At 40.8% G+C, this 22,401-nt stretch overlaps 1 protein-coding gene across 1 annotated transcript; it reads right to left on the bottom strand.

The window, feature by feature from the left end:
- Positions 1-1,348: 1,348 nt before the first annotated feature.
- On the bottom strand, positions 1,349-21,351 carry si:dkey-121b10.7 (heparan sulfate glucosamine 3-O-sulfotransferase 6). Its single transcript, XM_010730806.3, has 2 exons — positions 20,512-21,351; positions 1,349-3,060 (listed from the first exon to the last, which is right to left on the bottom strand). The coding sequence occupies exons 1-2, from the start codon at positions 20,988-20,990 to the stop codon at positions 2,442-2,444; spliced, it is 1,098 nt and encodes a 365-aa protein (XP_010729108.2). The 5' UTR covers positions 20,991-21,351; the 3' UTR covers positions 1,349-2,441.
- Positions 21,352-22,401: the final 1,050 nt, after the last annotated feature.

Below are 22,401 nucleotides of genomic sequence, written 5' to 3'. Positions count from 1 at the left end.
TTATTTGTGTGTGACTGTGTGCATGTGTGTGAGAGCATGCAATCCACGCTCATAGCTCATGCAGGGCAACTCCATTAACCATCGTGGTGGTAGTGGTCAGCAGTTTATGGCGACTAGGCTCACAGGTCAAGGGGGAGCGAAGAGGTCAAAGATTGCCATCCCCAAAAGGTCTCCAATCACCCCGCTGAATTGATTGCTTACACATCAGAAAAGCCACAGTCTAACGTTAACTTCAAATTTAGCCCTGGATGCCTGCAGCTATATGACCCCCTCCTACGCCCTCCTACACCCATTCAACAACTTCATTCTATCTCTGCATACTTGAACCGGAAAGGGTTTGCCAAAGACTGACTGACCACTCACTTTTACTTAAACGGATAGCTTGAGGTTTTAGGAAATATGCTTATTTGCTCTCAGATCCATCAGTTCCACTGCAGGGAAAGTGCAGACAAAGACAGAGAGCGAGAGCACATTGGTTGAGCGACATACAGAGTGAATGAGAGTGAGGGAGCACTAAGTGAGATGACTGTTTCGCAGTGCATATATTTCAGTACAAATATACACGGCAACCCCTCACCTCTCCACCCCAACACACTGCCGCACAACCTGCTTAGCTTGGTTTTAATGTATTTTGAACAGGTAAGTTAAAAAACACCCTCAGTACAGTTCTCATGAATACCAGGCTGTAAACATGTTTATTTTGGCTGTGAAATTAGGCATTTTAATTAATGTTCTGTAGCCAGCCTCAAGTGGTCACTCGAGGAACTGCAGTTTTTAGCACTTCCACATGGCTTCATTTCCCATTCACGGAGGATGGCGCTTGTTATGTAAATGAGAAATCTAGCTTAGCACTGTCCAAAGGATACATAATCAAAGTTTCAACATTTAATGTGTTGATTAGTGACTCTAGTGGTTTATTATTTTACTATATTCTTTATTAATTTCAATCCTGTATTTAGGCCTTTTTGAAATGTTATTTGCTCATGCTGTTTGTGAGTGTAACACTTGATTTTATAAATAAGTACAGGTTAAAGATTAAAGTAGCAATCAACATTTTTTATATGTTGTAAATAAATGTCAGCATCATCAAGACATCCCTTAAAATTACACAACAATGATTAATTATGTTTTCCTTTCTAATCATCCAGGGTCCGGTAAGCCGCTTCCACAGGAAAAAAAAAAAATCATCTGCATAACAGATGTATCTTATATTCCTGCCAGAAGCAATATTGGTTTGTTTGGAATAAATACAAAGAGGATGAACTGAGTTCAGTGCAAAAACGAGCCTGAAACACATGTCTTAGAATAAAAGTTTTAGTCAGAATTTCCAGCAGAATTTCAAATACAAAAGTTTCAAGAGAAAACATCTCAACAATAGTTTGTCATCTTATAAATTAGGCTTTTTTTTCCTTTTTTTTTTTAGAAATATACAGTTGCATGTAAGTACCATTTGTGGATGTAAGTGTCGATTAAATGAAGTACAAAACAATCACAGATAGAGGCGTTGTCTGTAAAGAAAATTTTATACAAGCATCATATTGGCGACTTAAATAACAGTAAATTTTCTATGTATGTTTTACATCTCTGGTACCTTTTTGAACCACGTACCAGGTATCCTCCTGCGTTTGCTACATCTTTATATTTTGTAAAATTAAAACACAGTCCAAAAAATAAGTTTGCATTGAAAGAACTGAAAAAAAAACAACTTCCTATAACTGTAAACACTGTATAAACGCGTCACATCATTTAAGGTGAACTAAACAATGCTGAAGTGATCCTGAATGATTCATGTACAGTATATCTTAACAACGCACGTGTTACATTTATTTTGATTGTACCACTTGTGCATAAACTTAAAACCCTTCGCTTCTTTCCTCGCGGCTTCATTTTTTTTTTTTTGTCCCACGTCGTCCCAGCTGTCAAAGCTTGTTTCTCATTTGCCTTTTGATTTAACTTCAGGCACATCTCTTTGCAGTGCTGGCATCTTTCTGGAGTTCTTTTCAGTTTCAACGTTATGCTGTTAACTGTTTTAGACAGCAATGAAAGCTTAGCATACTCCTGGCACTCGGGGTGCCAAGCGCTAGAAGTTCCAATTTTAAGCAAATAAGCAGTATGCTACAATGTGGCTTGCGCTCATCACACTGCAGCAGCGTGAACCAGAGCCAACGCTTCTCCCAGGCTTTTGTTTATCATTGCTTGCTAAAGTGGCTCAGGGGATTGAAGCTGTCACAAACTGTGTTAGCATGGCTGTTGTAAATCTGGAAGAAGGCAGGAGTTTTCATAGTTTTCATAGCTTGGGAAATGAAGGAGAGGCATATTTTACACAGTAAAAGCTTTGGTAACACACAATGCTTTCAAGTTACCCCACGTTTGGTTTTGGTGTTTGGCTTACAAAGAATGCTACTACACAACAGTTTCTGAGAGCTTTGGTGAGTAGCTGTTCAGTCCCAGCCAAAGTTCTGGCCAGTCATTTGGTAAAACTTAAGATTGAAGGGTCTGTAGAAGTCTCTGAGTCTAAGCAGGACCTCAGAGGGGATTTGGGGATGGGGCCTGCCCTTTGACTTCCCCAGGCAGCGCGGCCTGCTGCTCCCCTCAGGCTTCTTTAGACAGGGGAAGCCTTTGGTCTGGTTGAAGTAGAAGTGCTTGTCTGTCACCACACGTTTGAGTCCCAGGAAGTCCTGGACCCGACCCATTTCGCCTGCTGGGTCCGTCACGAGGCGTTCGCCGCTGACAAAGAGGAGGCGCGAGAGTGGGAAGAAGCGTAGCCAGTTCTCTAGGTGCTTCGCATAGATGCCAATGCGCACGGCACTCCAGGACGTGTCGATGAGGCCTGTGGTGGTGTTGCGGAAGGCCAGGTTCTGGAAGGATGGGAGCCCGGGAGATTTGGTCAGAGTCTGGGTGTAATCAGAAACAGCCCGGGTTACGGGGTCGCGCACCACCACGATGAGCTTGGTGTGGCGACTCATGGAGAAGACACGACGAGGGGCTTCTTTGGTGATAAAGTAACTGGGGGTCTTCTCCATGGTGATCTGTCCCTCCAGAGTACGAGGCATCAGGTTCCTGCAAGAAAAAGAAAAACGGAGAGACTTCCATTAATAAAACTGTCCAAATATTCCCATGACTGTCGACTTGAGTATATGCCAACATACTGTGTGTTCCATATTACAAAAATAACATCTATGTATTAGGAAAAAATTAATACATTCCCTTGATTTTCTCATAACTCTCATAACATTCCTTTGAAGATGCCTCGTTTGCCTTGAAGGCTTTCTGATTTTGCTTTGTAATTAGTGGGCTAAATCTGTGATTAGAGGGAAATAAACATGACATTAGCTGCTGGCATTGATGGAGTGACCATGTCAGTGCAGACTGGGAGGGAGTCTGTGAGCGGCTACTGTAGGAAAACCGCAAGGCTATATTAACCTCAGAAAAGTAATTTCCTCTCATCTGCTGCCTCCTCCTAAACAGGCTTATAACAGCCTTGACTCTCCCTCCGCTGCTGTCCCAAAGGACTGAAATAATAGGCACATTACTGTCATACCACTGGTATTTGTAGTCTTACAGCAGGTTTGGAAAGGGTTACTGTCAGTGCTACCATATCTTTTCATTTATTTAATTAATTCACCTTTCCTGTGAGCCGCAAGCTAATCCGTCTCACAAGTTATTGCAAGTTGCTTGAAAATGTGATCAATTAGATTTTACTCAACTCAATAGCAAAAGTAATAAATGTTAAAAAAAAAAAAAAAGCTACATTACTAAGCCCAGCTCCAAATGCTCAACATCCTTCATGGTTTCTACATTTAAAGGACCAGTGTGTAGGTTTTATTAACAGCTAGTGGTTGCTACGAAATCCTAGTGAAGGAAGAAACTATGGACTGAAAGGCTGAAAGTGTTTAGTTTGTCTGCTTCAGACTACTGAAGAAATATCGTGGTTCAACATGGCAGACTGGAAGAGGACCTGCAAGTTAACAGTGGCTAATGATAACAAGCTGACCTATTATGACGTATAAGTTATAAGTTTCCAGTTGCAATCCCTTACATTAGTAATCACTAAAGAGTTATCACATTAGTATAACACCTTACTTTAATAACAAATATTTGTGAATAAGTTTTCTCTTTCTCCCTCTTAAATTACACTTTGACCTCATCAAAAAATATAAAAATATCATAGAAGCTAAACTACACAAAAGAGCAGATAAGAAAAATTCTGTTTTTTTTACAACTAGGATGTTATTTTTGTAGTTCTCATAGAATTTGTGATAGGAACATTGTACTTCTTAAGACCTTTTTTTGTAGCCGTATCTCATGACAGTGTGATATGAAGCCAGCACAACATTCCTACGCTGACCAAATGTCTTCTTCTGCAAAAATTCCTGAAAATAGGTCAGGCCGGGCGACATAAGTAGTCAGTAGCTTTTAAATAATTTTCCAGATTAGCTAAACTTTTACCACTGAATAAAGTGGTTTAAATAATCTGGTGAAGCATTTGGCTTATTTACAACTTGTCTGATTGTCCAACCACTCGTTTCCTGCTCAGTCTGAAGAGTACATTGTTATCATTACTGATAGAAATAAGGGCCAAATAAGAAAATAAGTTGTAATACACTGGATTTTTCCTTTAATTTATTTGGTATTCTGTTAGTATTACAAACAGGCAAAAGTCCAAAAGTATCTTGTAACAAAAAGGTTAATCAAGTAGCCTCGTCTTATGGTAGCCATGTGTTCGCATTCAATCCTGGTTGTTGCCTTTGGCCCTCTGATTGTTATCATCATCATCATCATCATCTGTGGTTAAGGTATTCTGGGCACACTTTAACTTTCAGAGGATTGGGCTGCCCTCTTCCCCGTCATCTTTACCCCTATTTAGATGACTCACAGGCTGAGGAGACGTAGTAGTACCTCAAAAAGTTCAACAAACCAAACCAAAGCCTGCCTTTGACCGAGAGTCCTTAGAACATGCCAGAGCAGATTGTATATAAAAGTAGGGAAATGGGAGGGAAAGGAAAACCTATTTGTCTCATGTCCTTTATTTCATTCAAATGCTACCGTAATGCTAAAATTGAACCTAATAACCGTTGTGAAAAAATATCCTGCCAATTTTCCTCCAACAACAACAACACAAAAAAACAAAACAGTCACTTTTGTTGAGTTTGACGAGGAGATTCAGATCTCAGGCTCAGTTTGTGTTATAGAAACCTAAGCAGTGAGGAATGCCAGTGTTGCAACTATGAAAGATCCCTCAGCTAATTTCCATGCTTCCCCCTCCTCCCTCCTCAGCAGGCATGTGGTGATGGTTGGGTCGGAGTCTTCGTGGTTGGTCTGTAAGTGAAGGGCTTATGGGACTCGGAGCTCTGGTGTGTGGTGATGGAGCCGACTCCATGTTCCTCTCTCTCTGATCCAACACACACAGTCAGCTCCAAGTCCGGCATGTCCCCCTGGCATGGAGCTCTGGGGGTAACACCAAATACACAACTTATGGTATTCATAAGAATCCTCTGAGTTGTATTACAGGGCAGGGGCTAAACAAAATGGAGAAAAATACAGCAAATACCAAAAGGGAGAAAAGTTTACAAAAACAATACTGTTTCTAAGACTAGTCTCAACATTGGGATGTATTTCAATGAGCACTTCAGGCCAAAGGGTAAGCTAACCTAAGGCTTTGAAGCCAAGTCTCCGAGACACCGCCTGATGTGAGTGCCAGTATAGTTTTTATGTATCTCAATTCCAGAAAAAAAAAAAAAAGAAGCCAAATTTCTCATTTGGATCCAAGGACAGTTTAACAGCTCTGGCTTTGAGACGAAATTCCACCCACGGATACTGTAACTCTCACGTCATCAATCTGCGAGGTTGTTTTGCGGTACTTCTCCTCCTAAACCTGCCTTGTTTACCTGCATTTCCTACATTTCACATACTGACTCTCGACAAACCCAGAGAGAACATGCTTGAAGCAATTAAGTGTTTCCAGAAGAGAAAGAAAAGGGAGAGTTGCATCCTTTAATCAACATATTTTTGGCTGCAATGCACTTGGGTCCCTTCGATATAACTGTCGGTGGTGTCTACTTCTTTTATGATGAATCTCTCCCAGTATGACTCTTGAACATTATTTTATTGCAGGAAATAATCACTTTCCAACCAAATTATGGAACACTATGTATCAAACATAGTCATCATGGCTCTTTATTTTAATCCAAAGGAATACAAAGAAAAACACCCAAATACCAAATTCTATTGGAGTATTGTTCTCTGGTTGTAACCAGATCTGAGAGCGAAAGCAACCGAGGTGCCAGTGTGTTTGCACTGTTTGGTGTTTTGTCAGCGTGTCTATAGCACACATCAGTCTAATGGAAGCTACGGTGTTCCATTCGAGGCTTGAGTAGGGCTTCCATTGACATCATGTTTACATTTTGGACCACTAGCCTGTAATCACAGAACAGGCTGGCTACAACAAAAAGCCCAGGAGGAGGCCACACAGCGATGGACTACAGGGTAGGTGGGTGTGCGGAGAAGAAGGATAGGAGAAGAAGAGCAAAGGGAGAGAGTGGGCAAGAGTAAATGGAAAAGAAAAACAGTCACTTTTCAGAAGCGTCTAATCTCGTCTTCTCTCATGAAGATAAAAACTGTTTGTTCTTTTTATCTGATACCAGTTCCTGCTGAGCGACGCCGCCAACCGCCGGCCCTCGTGTGGTTTCCAAGGAGGGTTTAGGTTAACCCAGCGAACTGATGTTTGTTTTCATCACACCTTTACCATTAGCATCTGGAGCAGGAATGCGGTCGGGCTTGAAAGTACGCAGATGTGCGTTTATCTGTGCATACAAATGTGTCCAGACGCTCTCACACGCTCACACTTTGCTGTGCTCTGTGTGGGTGGGCTGAGCTTTATTAGGGCCTGTTTAAAGGACTGCAGACTAATAGGCTACTGTTTATGACAGGAATATGAGGACACATGAGTAAGCTGTGTATACAGACCTACGTCAGGCTCTCAACAAAAAAATGTGCTACATCATGTGGAGGTAGTAGACAGATTATTTAAATAGTATTTTCCATTTCTGAACCACAAGCCAAGTTGAGGTAACTACATATTTGGTCAAAACTGAGTAAACACCAGAATCGTTTGACATTTTTATGACATAAAAAAATGATTATGCCGTATAAAATGCGACATTTCCATGAAGACGCTATGCAGAATTTGCAGTAACTACAAAATGGAGCTTTAGTAACATGCAAAGCCAAACCGCACTCTGCACTCTGGCTTGGTAAATTGGGCTCGCCAACCACTTAGTGCACTGTGTGCCACAGAGAGACAGTTATATGAAATAAAAGCTAGCGAGTATATTTAGTTTCTTTGCCTACAGCTGCTATCTGTAATTGAAAAATATCCGCTTTGATGAACTGACATCTCGGTAATCACACACATGAATAATGCAGTCGCTGAGTCCTATCATTAGTGAGGAAAGAAAACATCTTAGGTTTAGTTAGCCCTGTTAGCCTATTTTATATCGTTCTAACTGAATTCCTATTAGATCTGGTCTAATGGGCTTTCCATTCTATGTTCACAAGTATAATTTACCTATCATGAAGTACACACTAAAAAATGACCCTGGTGATGTCACCAAGTTTATCTCGGCTCCAACTGGGAGACCACAACTTTTGAACTTAAAGAAAACCTGTGTTACTGTATATAAACTGGTGGCATAAGGTGAGAGGTCGGTGTTGAGTTGAGTTGCATTGTGGGAAATGTAGGAAAGTGTTTTTGGAGTTTGATTCAAATAAAATAGCTACATTTTGACCTTATTTGAAGAAATGATCTGTATCTTAAAAGTGTCTCAACTATGTGAAAATGCATCGACAAATCGCACCAACTTTATCTATTTTCAATGGCCACCTATTCTTATCAGGGTCATTGGGTATGAGCCAATCCCAGCTGAAATTGGGTGAGAGGCGGGGTACACCCTGAACAGTTCATCACAGGACTTTACTTTAAATCACACGTATTAAATAGTGATTTTGATGATGATAGTTTATTCTCTTAAACTCAAACAAGCTGGTTCATAAGAAGTATCAAAGCTGTTCAAAGAGAACACATTCAGATTGTAGCTCCTGCATTTCCCCTCACTTTCCTTGACAGCTCTCCAAACAGAGAGTGCGGTATCTGCATTTTTAGGTGTGTGTAGTCTATGCCAGTTCATTTGGAGATAAAAAGATTTGAAGCAGCATAAAACAAACGCGCTTAAACTCTGAATCTGTTTTGCACTTTTGCACGTTATTCTATCAACTTTACTGTTTCTGTAGTTAGTGTTTCACGACTTTATAGGGGTGGATTGCTGCCCTGAATTAAGGGTTTCGCCCACTAAAGTGCTTATCAAACGTGACTGTGTGTATTTTACAGTAAAAAGGGCACCTGCAGGCACTGTAAACACAGTGGTGATTATCACTTTTCTAGTGGGAAGCACAAACTCGAGTCATTTTCATTTCTGTTTGTACACCACCCATCTTTCTCTCTCTCTTTCTGGGCTTTCTACTGTGACATACACTCACACGCATAAACAACGCACACACATACACACGCTAAACCATCTGAACATGCCTTCCACAGGATGGATCCACATCTGGGAGCAATGAAGTCCTCAGTATGTGTGTGTGTGTGTGGTGTGTGTATAATGCGGAGATGAGGGAAGTGTTTCTGGGCTAGGAAGTTTCCCTCTGGTCTCGGGGTTCGGAGCTCTAAAAGCTGTGATCCATGTCGGCTCTCCTGGGCCAGAGGCCAGACCCCCGGACCCTCCTAATCCCCACCAGCCTGCTCTGCACGGAAATGGACTCTTCCATCCTGAAGGTCAGAGGCAGATGGTTGTGATTCAGAGGGCGAGACCACCGGGGATCACGGGGGATCATGTAATGCAACATGTCATCACGTGCAGATTTCTCTCTCGTACATCCAATGCTCCCCTCTTTCCCTCCATTTCTCTTTCACTCACCTCCTCTATGTTTTCCCCACCTCTCTCTTACAACTTCAAAGCCTCCACTTGGCCTCTACTGTATCCTTCAGAGTGAGACTGTTATGAATCCATTTGACATGTGTGAAGGAATTTTAAAACACACTGACATCCTGGACCACTACAGAGGGACGTATGAAGACAGATACAGTCTGCCTGTGTGTTTGTTCAAAGATCTGTAAAAGCTGCTGCGTGGAGGGAGAGGTTTGTCATTACTGAAGCCAAATACAGGGCTGAGGAGCTTCTGTGGGCTGATTAGAAGTCAGCGGGAACTGTAAGCAACTCAATAAAAGGGGAGGTAAAGTAGAACTTCTCTTTGTGTCTGTTGGAGTCGAGCCGTTGCATTAGTTGGATGGCCAATATTTAGCCTTTTGTTAAATGTATCCATAGCTATGTATAAATAGAAAAAAAAAAACTATTTCTTGGACATTTTCTTATTTTTTCAGGTATTCAAATTTCTGCTTACCAGGCTGCCAAAAGCAGAATTTAAAGCCTAAAGTGATTAATGATAAGTAATTGCGTCTGGTTTTCATCGTGGAGGTTGCGCGTCCAAATGCAGTTTCAGAGGCCTTTCCTGTAAAGAATACAAATTCAGATGGAAACAGTCTATACTTTGGAGAATGAAAAGAGGCAGCTTCAACAGGGTGTCTGCAGAGTTCACACAATGAAACTGAAGACTTTTTAACCTCATAGAACGCAATTTAATACTTTTTTCATGTTGAAGATTGAAGATCAGAAAACAAGTAGGGACACTAAGACCTTAATTTGTTTAGGAAATATAAGAATCTATTGACATTTAAATCTTTAAATAGTTCCCGCTTGTATATAACTATAATTCCTAGTAATATAATTTATGTGGCATGGATCAAAAACAGATAACTTTTTGCTGTCTATGTCAGGGATTAAAGTCATAAATTAAAGTCTTTTTCTTGTCTTTCTGAGGGAACTAAAGCCTATGATTTTAAAGACTTTCTCAAGACCTCCAGATACCCTGTTCAACTCTGAATATTGGCACAAGATATCATCCAGCAGCCCCTTTCACAATGTCTGTATTACATAAACCCATATTGCTCGCACCTCATGTTACTGTATCTCACTCCAGCGCGTGTGTGGCGGACTATTACACACTCTGAAGGTTACCGTCTGGCTGACGCACCAGGGCGGTGAGGGGGTATTTTTACCAAGGAGGTTTGCATCACTGGGGTAGGTCGGTAGGAAAAGAGCTGAAGAATGTGTCTAGCTGAGAGGAAAAATAGAGGCGTAACAGTTAATAGAGACATCACAGGGCCTGAGAGCGGTGAGTAAATCAGAAGTGGTCAGTCAGAGTTTCCTCTGAGAAACCAGGGCAACCTTAATGACAGAGGAAGATGTATGTGTGAAGTTTTTTGCAACGACACTAATTACACACTCCTGCAACTGTCTGAATTCTCTCCAAAAATGCAAACTCTTGAAAAGTTAAACATTTTGGGAAATACGCTTATTTGCTTTCTTGGCAAGACGAGAAGATTGATACCACTCTCGTGTCTGTACGCTCAATACGTAGCTGGAGCCGACAGCTTAGCTTTGCATAAAGACTGGAAACTGGGAAAGAGCTAGACTGCCTCTGTCCAAAGGTGACACCTTATAGTATATCTCGTGTGTGTAATCAGTACAAAAATGAGAATTCCCCATTTATTGTGGGGTTATAACTGCCACATGACCCCCCATAAAACACAGTGTAAAACAAGATATTAAGTGTTACCGTAATTACAGAGCTTTAGAGGTGCTGTTAGGCGGATTTTATTACCTTCAGACAGAGCCAAGCTAGCTGTTTCCCCACTGGTTCCTGTCTTTATGCTAAACCGACTGGCTGCTGACTGTAGCTTTATATTACACACTTGTGAGTGGTATCGATCCTCTAATTTAATACTAGTCAAGAGAGCGAATGAGCTTATTTCCCACAAAGATCATAATCTTTTGAAAGATGTTTCAGAAGTTGCAAAATACAGCCAAACGTGTCACCAAAATACTTAAAAATGAGCACAGGAAGAAACAAGATGAGAAAATAACGAACGGGAAGAAAGGATGCAGTGATTTTATCTCTCTGATGGCGTAACAACCTGTAACGACCTGTTATGTGTGAATGTTTATGTATGAGTGTCCCGTATGTGTCCATATGTGTGAGTGGAAGTGTATGTGTGTGGGTGTGCATGTTGCCAATGATTGCTCCCACCCCCCCACCCCCCTTCCAGACTTATCAAATGGGAAAATCTGCAGCCTCCGTGTTCCTGCCGGGCCCACAGTGGCCTACTTGTGTGGCTTTATCTCCCAGCTGCCAGGGGCCTCGAGGGCCCCACCCTGCCTTCATCCGATCTCCTGAACACAGGATGGAAGGAGGGAGGAGGGCGGATGGACGGATAGATTGGGTAGATCCTGACCCTTGTGATGTCATGATGTCCTGGCCACAGTTACATAACTGGGCTGATAGTAAGATGGCATGTGATGAGTTGGGAATGTGTGTGGATTGACAGAAAATTGTTTGGTAAAATTTTTGATAATTAACTGATTTTGTAAGTCATTTTAAGCAAAAATTCCAAATGTGAATATTTGCAGATTTCTTCTTTCTTTTCTATTATATTTAAACAGAACATCGTTGGGTTTTGCACTGCTGGTTGAACAAAAAACACTCTAATGTCATTTTAAGAACTAAAATCAAGGAGTGTAAAAATTTTTTTAAATATTTGTTTTTTTAAGTGTTTCTGAGGACTTACAAAAGCTCTCTTAAATAGAATTATTTGTTTATTATAATTATATGTATATGACATATATTTTAAATGTATAAATATCAGCGTACACTGATGGTACATCACCTACTTTTTTCTCACATTCAGAAGAAAATATAATGATATTCTGAAATATATTGTGGGAGCATTATCCCATGTGTATTTCTTGATATACATTAAATTATTATATCTATTACATAGAGGAATTTGTCATATTTTGTAATACATACTGGTATATAGTGACATTTTAACAAATTATACAGATAAACAGACAGATAGATAGATAGATAGATAGATAGATAGATAGATAGATACACAGACAGACAGACAGACAGACAGACAGATAGATAGACAGACTTTCAGTTCAGTCAGTCCAGTTAAAGTTTAAACATGAGACAGACTTTAATGCTTACCCTCCTCTCTGAGTCTGCACCAGCGACAGAGAAAACAACCACATTTTCACTAATTAAACAGCTCTTCTAAACGACTACACACACATGTGTGCGCACACACACACACACACACCTACACACACACACACCTAAGAAACTCTGTAATCGACTCAATATGGACTTTTCCTTGTCTGGCAACTCCCCAGGTCCCGACCAATAAGAACACTCGATACTGTCCGATCCTGAAAAACCCACTTCCGAGCAGCTTCATTCTGCCACTCCTTGTGGTTTCTCAGCTCATTGTTAGCAGCGTCTTAAACACAAAAAAAACGGAAATCACTGCTGGCAGAGGCACGGTTTTTACAACTGGAAACAGTCCATTCAGCGGGTTGCTATTAGTGCCATCTATCAGGCTCATCAGAGTAGACTCAGTGGGCCTTGGCTACGTTTACGCACACATCAAACATACAGGACGCAGTGGAGCTTGGATGGACATGAAGCAGGAGCTCGTGTTGGTTTCCAGATTTCCTCCAATCAGAGCGTCTTGTTTGATGGTTTTGTTTGCCCTAAAATTCAGCCCTAGCGCTCAGTGCCAGATTTTCAGGCATAATTAATCTCATTTCCTCTTAAAACCAGCACAAACATCACCGAAAATTAACCAATTCCTATAAGTTGGTTAAGTCAAGCTGATGGGAGTTTTAAGCTTTTGTAGCAGACAAAGAAAGGTGTGTTTCTCTGTGAGATTCTCAGGGTGGCTGCAGGTTCTCATGACCTCCATCCCCCCATGCAGGCAGTCAGACATTAAACAGAGATAGACACCAGCGAGCGGTCCACTGCCACACACAGAGTCAATAATTACCTGGCCCTGCAGACAGACCAGTGATGGCTAACTGGGTGTGGGTTCGAGTATCTGTTCTGTCTATCAAAACCAAACAACCGTAACTATGAATTAATGTGTCCACTTCAGCATGCATCTCTTTTCCTGTCAAAAACAATAATGTTATTGACGTAAATGGAGAAAGGGAGGTGATATATTCAGATCATTTTTCCAACGTAAAACACTGGGGAGTAGAGCCTGAAGGCAGCAGAAATAAAAGATGATTCAGATCGCTGGAATAATAATCGTTAACATATTGTGTTTCAGAGCTGCAACAATTCATTGAGTTTAAATAAATCTTGTTAACAATCATTTTGCTTGTTTTTTTAAGACCTCATCCTTCTTTTCTTTCTTTCTTTTTTTTTTTTTTACTATTTTCAGAAATTCTATGAAAAAAACATTTAATCATCTAAAGATTGTCCCCCCTAACATTTTCTCTGGCATTTCAGTTAGGCTGTCTATATTATGTATTGATTGGCATTACACAACATTATTTTTTTTGAATTTTTAATCTTAAATTAAGTTTACAATAAAATCAGATGTTGTTTAAAATTTAAAAAGAGATATTCTAATGTTGTGCGGTTATGTACAATAAGATGACTGTACACACACACTGTGGTAGACAAAAGTAGCTTTACTACAATGTACAAATGTTAGAACATTTGATTTTGAATATTAAAAATACTTGAATAATGCAGAATCACCCCTTCCAAAGTACTCAAAGGATATTAGCTTGTTAAGGGGGAGCCAATTTGAATTACTTTCAAGGATAAGTTCACATTTTCTTCAAGTATGTCTTCAATACTCACATGTAATATGTGCCATGAGGCACTTTTTAATAACGTCTACTGTCCATATTGATCTCAAAGAAATCACTTTCTAATTACAATGTTTGATTTACAGTTTTGTAAGTTATTGGAGACAAAGTCCACAGGCTTTGTTCTGCACGAATATACATTCTTAGATTAATTGTGAGCTAATATGAAGCTTCAGCAGCAGACGAATCAAGTCTGTATCTTTTATATACAGATTTTCTTCTTTGTGTAGACTACCATCTAACACACCGAGTGTGTTCTTACAATAAAGGGATCCCTTAATGAGCAACATGTGAACCTCTCTCTAAATAAATACTTGTGTATTGTTTAATCAAGACATTTCATCATGTTTTATTATCCGATCATCATTCATTCAAAAAGTACTTCATACAATCTAAATGTAGTGTCACCAGTTTTCTTTCATTCTTTTTTCACTTCTTCTTCCACATGCAGAGCTTCTATTATGTTTTTATTTTTACTCATTTGTTACTTATTTACTGTATGCACACTAATCTGAAACACAAGGCAGATGACGCAAGGCAGAGCGAGAAGCGAAAAGAGGAAGTTGAGAATAAAATGAAGGCGAATGACGTGGAGATGAAGTAGAAAGCGGATCTTCTTGTGGTCTGCTACACATGGCGGCTCATCAGTCATCCTGATTCCAGTCTTTTTAACAAGGAAAGGCAGACTTTGATGAGTTTGTGGCTGAAGAGAAGTAACAGCACGTCTCGAATCTTTTACTGAACATGCACATTCTCCGTCTAACAGTCTTCAATTAAAACCCAAAAGACTGAAATTAAAAATCAGTCAGAGTGATGAAACTTTCTCATTGTGTGACCGAAGAGTTTTCCCCAGTGATGCTCTCACCAGTCATCTGATGTCATTATTTCTGATTGGATGAGACACTGCATGCTGGGAGGGGAAAGGTCAGCCAATGATAAGCTGTCAAAATATTGATGACTGAGTTGGATCGCACCTTTTTTTTCACCAAGTAAAAATCCATACCTATCCTACACCAATTTCTTGAGTCATGTTTGATTATATCCTTATAGTTTTTCCAGGATAATTTACATGTTGTCCTCAATCTGACAAAATTCTCTTTGCATGTAAATACCAGCACATGCCATGTTATGTTTATTAGTTCTGACAGACATGCCGGATAGTGTTGCTCATGTTCATGCATATAATCGACTAGTTTTCCCTTCCCATGCTGCTGCAGCTTCAAATACTCGCAGAGCACTGAACCCTTTCTTCTCCACAAAGCCTTCTTTCTTCCAGCAAGATCTATACATTTCCTATTTTTCCAAATTCTTCCATGAAAGCCTCTCTTTCCCCACCGAAAACTCCTCTGTCAGTCTGAGAAAACACTCTCGGCAACATGCAGCTTCCAAGAATGTGAGCAGAGTGGAATTCAACCGGAGAATCCCCTGTGATTGGTAGAATAGTCTGACAGGAAATAAAAACCTGGACATTCCTGTCTAGGTAGCACATCCAGCACTCAGCTGAATTATAATGCATGTTTCCACGAGACCACAAAAGAAAGAAACGAGTCGATAAGGAAAGAGATTTAGACACGGGGAGCAAAAACATCGACTCGACTCCAAACAGGAGCGAGGACTCGTCCAATGGCTTTACATTACACGGTTTGAGTGACCTGAACAAGCCAATAAATCCACACCAGCAACACTCCGACTGTGGGGTATAAATGTCAGCAGTGGAAGGGTGCAACAGCTCCTTGTCAACAAGATTGAATATTCAGAAGTTAATTCATTTCTGCTGCAACAGCGCGATAAAAGCAGAGAGAGAGATCAATAGAAAGAACCTATTTTAGGTGATCGATATCGGGAAATGACATTTATATCTCCTGGATATTTATAGTGTCAAGAAAAGGCAGGGAGATGCTGGGAGCGGATGGACTTCAGGTAGAGCTGAAGCAGTGTGAATGAATCCGATCTCACACACATGCTCACACTCACTCACTTGCACACCATGGCTGTCTAAACCCTCATTCCCCACCACTAAACCACAGAATCGTTTCCAGTAGATGGCAAAGCCAAGGCTTTTCCACATATAAGCATTTTTTCTAAAACAATTTGCCAAATGCTTCCTTTAAGGATGTCCATGTGTTTTACTTGGTTACCAGCTGAAGACGAGGGCCAAGGCCTCTCTCCGAGCTCAAAGACACAGACAGCACTTTGAAATGAAGAGCTCTGTCAGAGAATAAATGTTTAAGTGATACTTTCCAGCCCAGTTTCAGATGATGTTGTTGGCCTCACACACACAACGGCTCTGTTTCAAATTGACATATAGGAATCACATGGTGCTTAACATGTAATTATACCAAATTAATAATATTTTCATAACTATATATGATATCTGAAAGAACAGGAATAGGCAGGATGCCAGAAAGGGTAGGAAGAAGAAAGGAAAGTAGGAAGGAAAGGGGGACTCTGATCTGTCTACTGATTATTCACACTGAATGAGCCACTGAACAACATACAGGGGCAGGTCAGTGTTGAGATACGTCAATCAATATTTAACACATTATTCCACTAAATTAATATTTTCACAACTATACATGAAGTGGTCATAGCTCCATAGCTCCTTCAGATGAACTTGAACACCCCATCATCAACATGTGTTAGTTCTTATGAATTTACTAAAAACTATAAATAATTGAATACTACTAACCATAATAATATGCATCGCCATTTTTAGCCTACAATATTTTCTTTCATAAAATGAACCGTTAACGTTTAGGTCAATTTGGTTTGCATGCATATTACTTCCACTTGCGGTGGCAGAAGCTGGAGGTTTGAACCACATGTTGATAAGCTTAGTTTCCTTTTCCTTTGCATGCTTGCTAACTATTTTTCAGTGATAGCAAATCAAGCGTCAAAGGCGTTGTTTGCAGCCGTCCTTAAGGACGACGCTTAGAAGCGTTTTTCGATGGCGACATCATCCGTGCTGTGCTTTTTCGAAACAGTTACTAAATGGAAAAAAGGAAACATCGTGGTTTGGATTTAAATGACTACTTCATTAATCATGGGGCTTTAGTTGTCATGGTTACAGTAATAACCAGGTAATTAACGTTATGGAAAAAGTTCCGGTTATGGTTAAAAGAAACCAACGTTGACTGTCAGAAGAAAAACGGTAAACGACCAAAGAGGTGCCACGACTAAGTCCGGCATTTTGTGGAGCCATCCATCTACGCCATCCTGCCTTCATCTTGCGGTCTTTGTCGCTCTTTAATAACGCGCTTTACGCCCAACAGGCAAGGATGACAATACCTACGGCCACTAGAGGGCTATGTGTCATTTTAGGGTACTTACTGAAACTGAAACTTGTTAGCTGACTTGATATGTGGAAGTCAATTCTTAATTTCATGTTTTCTTTTTATTTAATTGAGTTTATAAGTCTATCCACATACCCCAAAGGTGTAAACACTGGTTGGGAAAGACCGGCTAAGCAGGTAGTTGTTTGGAACATGTACTTTCTGTTTGTAAGCCAGTGAACTACACTGCCCCAGGGTACAATAAGGACTGAGGTGTAGTAGGAATACTGAAACGCTCATCACAGAGCAGTGGCACAAGGTGGTTGGTTGGGGGTGTTGACTAATGCTTCATAAGGCCTTGTTTAACTGCGACTGGGGGCCTAATCCCTCTCAGCCACTCCACATGTCCCTGAGCTGTCCATGTTAATGTCTGACCTGTCATTACACCGGTCCAATTCACACAGTGTTGACACGAGCTGTCAGCGGATTAGGACGGAGCAAAAACACACGTTTCATTCAAAAGCAGAGGAAGAGAAAAAAAAAAAAAAAGAGACGCGAATACGTCATGTCTGTGTACAGAGAGTACAAGGTAAGGTCAGTTTCCCAACAACAGAAAGCAGTAAAAGGAAAGTGTAAAGGTCGAACAGTCTCCTCACCTTTAACCCTTTGTAGTGTTTTCTTCTGCTTTGTCACCAGTGAGTTGACTACAGATACTAGGGCTGTAAGTGTGGGCTGTACCATCACACTTATTAGACTAATTACTTTAGGAAAATATACACTAACTTTACACGTAAATACTGAAAAACGACGCTAACTATTATTTTTATCACTGTAGATCATAAAATTGACAGTATCAGCAGTTGTTGCAGCCAAAGACTTTTGCGGAAGAGTTAACTTTGTGCATCAACTGTCCTGATCCTGTCGGGATTTGAGTAATAAAACATTGTGGAAAATATTAAAAATCAGTTGTGTATCCAGATGTAGTCCTCAGCATCTCTTGCTATTTCCTGCTCTTGTGCTTTGTGGGTCTGAAAGCTCCTACATTTAACCTCCTGAACCCCGAAGTATCCCCTTACACCAGCTGAGAATAGGACAGTAATGTTAGAAGAAACATTGAAAAAAGGCACAAAAGAAGTTCTCCTTTGAGACAGATCGTGCTCGTTCGGGGTAAAATATTCACATCCAAGACGCACCTCACAGAATGTTGAAACTGGAGATGGTTCGTGCATCATTTCATACCCATTTCCCAAAATTCCCACAAGTTATGAAGGTTATGAAAAGTGAAACATTCTCTGATGTGAGGATTTGCTGCTTTTCTTTGTCTCGCATGATAGTGAACTGAATATTTGGGAATGATGGATGGACAGAAATGATGAATTTGAAGACGTCACCTTGGATTCTGGCAGTTCATGAGATGGGAATCGTATGGACAAACCCATTTACTGAGAAAGCGGTCAAAACTAACAGTTCCAGCCTTATCCTCTATCATAAAAACAGTGGGAAAATTCTATTTTGTTTTAGTTCACCCTGCTTTTTCTCTTTCCTTCCTTTATATGCTGTATGAAAACTGATTGCAAACAGCTATTTTTAAAAACTTGTTATATTAATACAGGGTCACTTTAAACTCATATAAGTGTATCATCATCATTGCATGCAGGAAAAACCCTAAGCTTCTTCCTCTTTCTGATTGGGAATCATAAAAATGCAAACCAACTTGTGCATGCACGCACACACACACACACACACACACACCCACACGGACACACACTTTGATCTCTCATGTCACTTAGTGCTGTTCCACCTGAGCCTCACAGTGAACAGATCATTACCCGGCCATATTGATCTCTCCCCGTGTCTCTCTGTCTCTCACCCCACATTTTTTCTCCCACACCTCCATGTTCTTACCCTCTCTTCTCCTTGTCTCTTTATCAAACTGTCATTTACTCCCCTGATCTTTTTTTTTTCCTCATCCTTCCTCCGTAATGGTTTTCCTCTGTCCCTCCCTCTCAGCCTCTCTTTTCCCCTCTCATCTCTGTGCTATCAGATATCAGCCAGCGACGTAAAAGCATTCTTTCACTTGCAAAAAAAAAAAATAATAATTGTCCACATGTACATTTGAATTTAATAACTCCATGCATGCTGCTGTCCTTTAAAATTATTATTATTATTTTGTCTATTATTGGAAAAATGAAATCGGAAGCGATTTGTGACCAGAGAAATATCACCATCCACCTTGAAAAGCCTATTTTGGCTGATCCTCAAGCCAATGACTACCTGACTTGAGGGGTCATTCACACTGCCACCATACACAACCAAAACCCATCCTCCTCCTCTGTGATCAGCCTGGTAGTGAGTTCCTCAGGGGACCAACACTGGACACTTAGGGAGGCAGCGTGTCAGCTCAATAAACAGCAATTTATTGGCAGGGAACGGAATACGCTGCCATCCTTTGGAAGCTATCAGCAGAGCCTCTTATTGGTGCAGAGAGATAGTAATGAAGAGAGGAGAGGGGCTGATAAGCACGCAGGCATGAGATTGATGAGTTTGCCTCTACAAAAACATCTTTTATGCCGACTAATAGGCAGGGAGTGCATTTGAATTAGCTCTGTTTTTGTTATGTCATGGTCAGAGATGAATATTTCAGAATTTACTGTAATAAGGGAACTAGAAAAGACATGATAATGAAGGACGGCGTAGATTTGTCAGCACATGAAAGCACTTTTTTTTCCATTGTGGTCTCAGATTGGGAAAAACAAGGCAAGAAAAGAAAAAAAAAAGTCCTTGATGCACATATGGCACTAAAATATGCCCATTCCTCAATTTGAGATGCTGTGCATCATTTATCAACGCAGAGGCTTGTTTTTACACACTTTTCCAAAAGAAACAAAATGAGCTGAGTTTGCGTACATCAGACTTAATCAGTCAGGCAAGAATTTAAGAAGCTTAATGTGAAACTATCAGACACATCTTGCATATTTGAGCAAAGGAAATACCTTTTTGGACACTTGTGGTGGATAATCATTTTCCTACTGCACACTAACACCACTAAGTCTATTTTAATCTATAACTGATCACATAATTATGTTTTTTTTAATTTCATAAATACCTACCTTGTATATTTGTAGCCTTGCATGAACCAGTTTAATAAAGACAGAATGCTTCTGCGCATTTTTACACAGATCCTGGAGATCATGGAAGAATTCAAATTCAAATCTAGAGCTTTAACTTCAACTTAAACTAGTAGACATTTTCTTCTGCCAAGTGACAGTAAGCAGCTACGATTTCTAATCAGGGGTCACTTGTGCCCTGAACTTCGACCCTTACAGTTTATTATTATTCCGGTCATTTCCTCACAGAGAAACTCGTGATTATAATAAAATATTTAATGAATTGTTGCATACCTGTACCATTCCAGCCCCTTATCGTAGAAGCGGTCAAAGAAGTGCGGCTCAGAGCCGACGGCTCTCACGTCCGGATGGATGCGCAGGAACTCCAGCAGAGCCCGGGTGCCACCTTTCTTCACCCCGATGATGATGGCCTGAGGAAACTTTTTGCTGCCGTAATTGTTCGCTATTGAGATGTTGTTAGATGAAGAGTCACTGTTCGACAAGTCCGACAACTGTTCCCGAACAAACGAGACCTGAGACGCGTTATACGCGCCGTGCTGCTGCGATGACGCCTCATGTCCGTCATTTAAGATGATTTTATTTTGAAAATTACTTTGTTGGTCATAAACAGGCCTAGGTAGTGAGTCACAGTATCCGTTGAGGCAGTAAAAGAGGTAAGTGAAGAGTATGATCATGGTAAAGAAGACGGACAGCTTGGATTGCACCTTCAGGTGTCCAAAGTTGAACGCAGCTCTCCATTTACTACATCCCATGAGTCGCAATCCTGAGCATGAGGACACAACGCAGGAAACATGCCATATCAGAGGACTTCATAATAAGTGTCTTCAAAAGTTACTCAAACTGAGAAGGCTTTTAAAAAACCAACGCGCTCGTGCCACAGCAGCAAGTGGCACAAAACTCGCCGTGCGCGCGTCAAAAAGCTCCACATGTTTCCACTGCTTATCCCACTCGCCCTTTGCCCCTTTGGGGATCCTTCAGCTCATCAAAGCATCAAACACAACTTGTAGATTGTTTTTTTTTTCAGTAGCAAAGTCACAACGAGTCTCGAGCTGAAAGGTGGCTGTTGTATTTATGTCCCGCAGCGCTCTGTGCCTTCTGTGCGCTCCCGTTGGCTCCCTTTGGCAGCTTCTCTATAGGAAACCCTCAACACCCCTTCCCGTCCGACCGCCAAATCCACGCCCTGTTCATCAACAACACACGCCCCTTCCATCCTCAGCCCGTGCGACACTAAAATAACAGCGAATAATAATTAATAGGCGCATTGCAATCCTCTCTGATCTCTCAAACTGACGGAGAGGGAGAAACTCTCATATCAAATTATTTTGAGAGCAATTTGACTGAAATATAGTCGTTAGTTTAATTGTATTATTGCACTGGAAGAGGATGGAAATATTTGGAGCGTGATGAAGAGGCAATATTAGTTTTTGACTGCAGACTGAGGATACGATTTCCCCTCATTTCCCCTTGAAATCACCACATCCACTGTGCGCATTTGGAGGCTTCGCCTGGTCCGAGCTCCAGGCTGCTTCGTGGCCAGATTGCTGTGAACGGAGGCTAGTGGCCACCTGCTGTCTGCTAGTCCTCCTGACCACACACCCCCATGGAGCCAGCTTTGACTCACACATTTAACCTTTACACTCGTGCCCAACAGGGGCAGACAGGTGTCATCAGCTTTCTCTAATTCCTTGCGTACCTGTGTGTGTGTGTGTACGCATGTGAGACCAGTTAACTACAATAAACATGCAGTAATGCAGACCACCATCACTTTCTCTCATCATAAACTTACTTTTATTTATTTATTTATTTATTTGCAGTGGAGGTACATTAAATCATTAACAGTCCTAACAGTCATGTGAGACATTTGTTGAGGTTTTGTGGAACTTTATATAACCCTGGGAAGCCTACCAATTTGTTCCTGATTCTTGCCAAATAGGCCTGAGGACACAGATCATATTTTCATCAATGACACAGACAGATAAAATGTCTTCATCCTTCCCTCCTGTTGATATCGGTGCACTGGAGCTGCTGTCCGCTTTATTTCTGCAACCTGAGCATGCTCACTGATGATCCTCACTGTTTACAGCTGGTACTCCTCTGTATTTTGGGGCATATTAATGGACATTGAACACTTCACCGCCCATTATAATGTATTCCATGTACTAC

Source organism: Larimichthys crocea, chromosome XVI (assembly GCF_000972845.2).
Source record: "Larimichthys crocea isolate SSNF chromosome XVI, L_crocea_2.0, whole genome shotgun sequence".
Classification (NCBI taxonomy): Eukaryota; Metazoa; Chordata; class Actinopteri; family Sciaenidae; genus Larimichthys; species Larimichthys crocea.
Note: the sequence above shows the minus strand (reverse complement) of the source record. Positions and strands in the feature narration are given on the sequence as shown.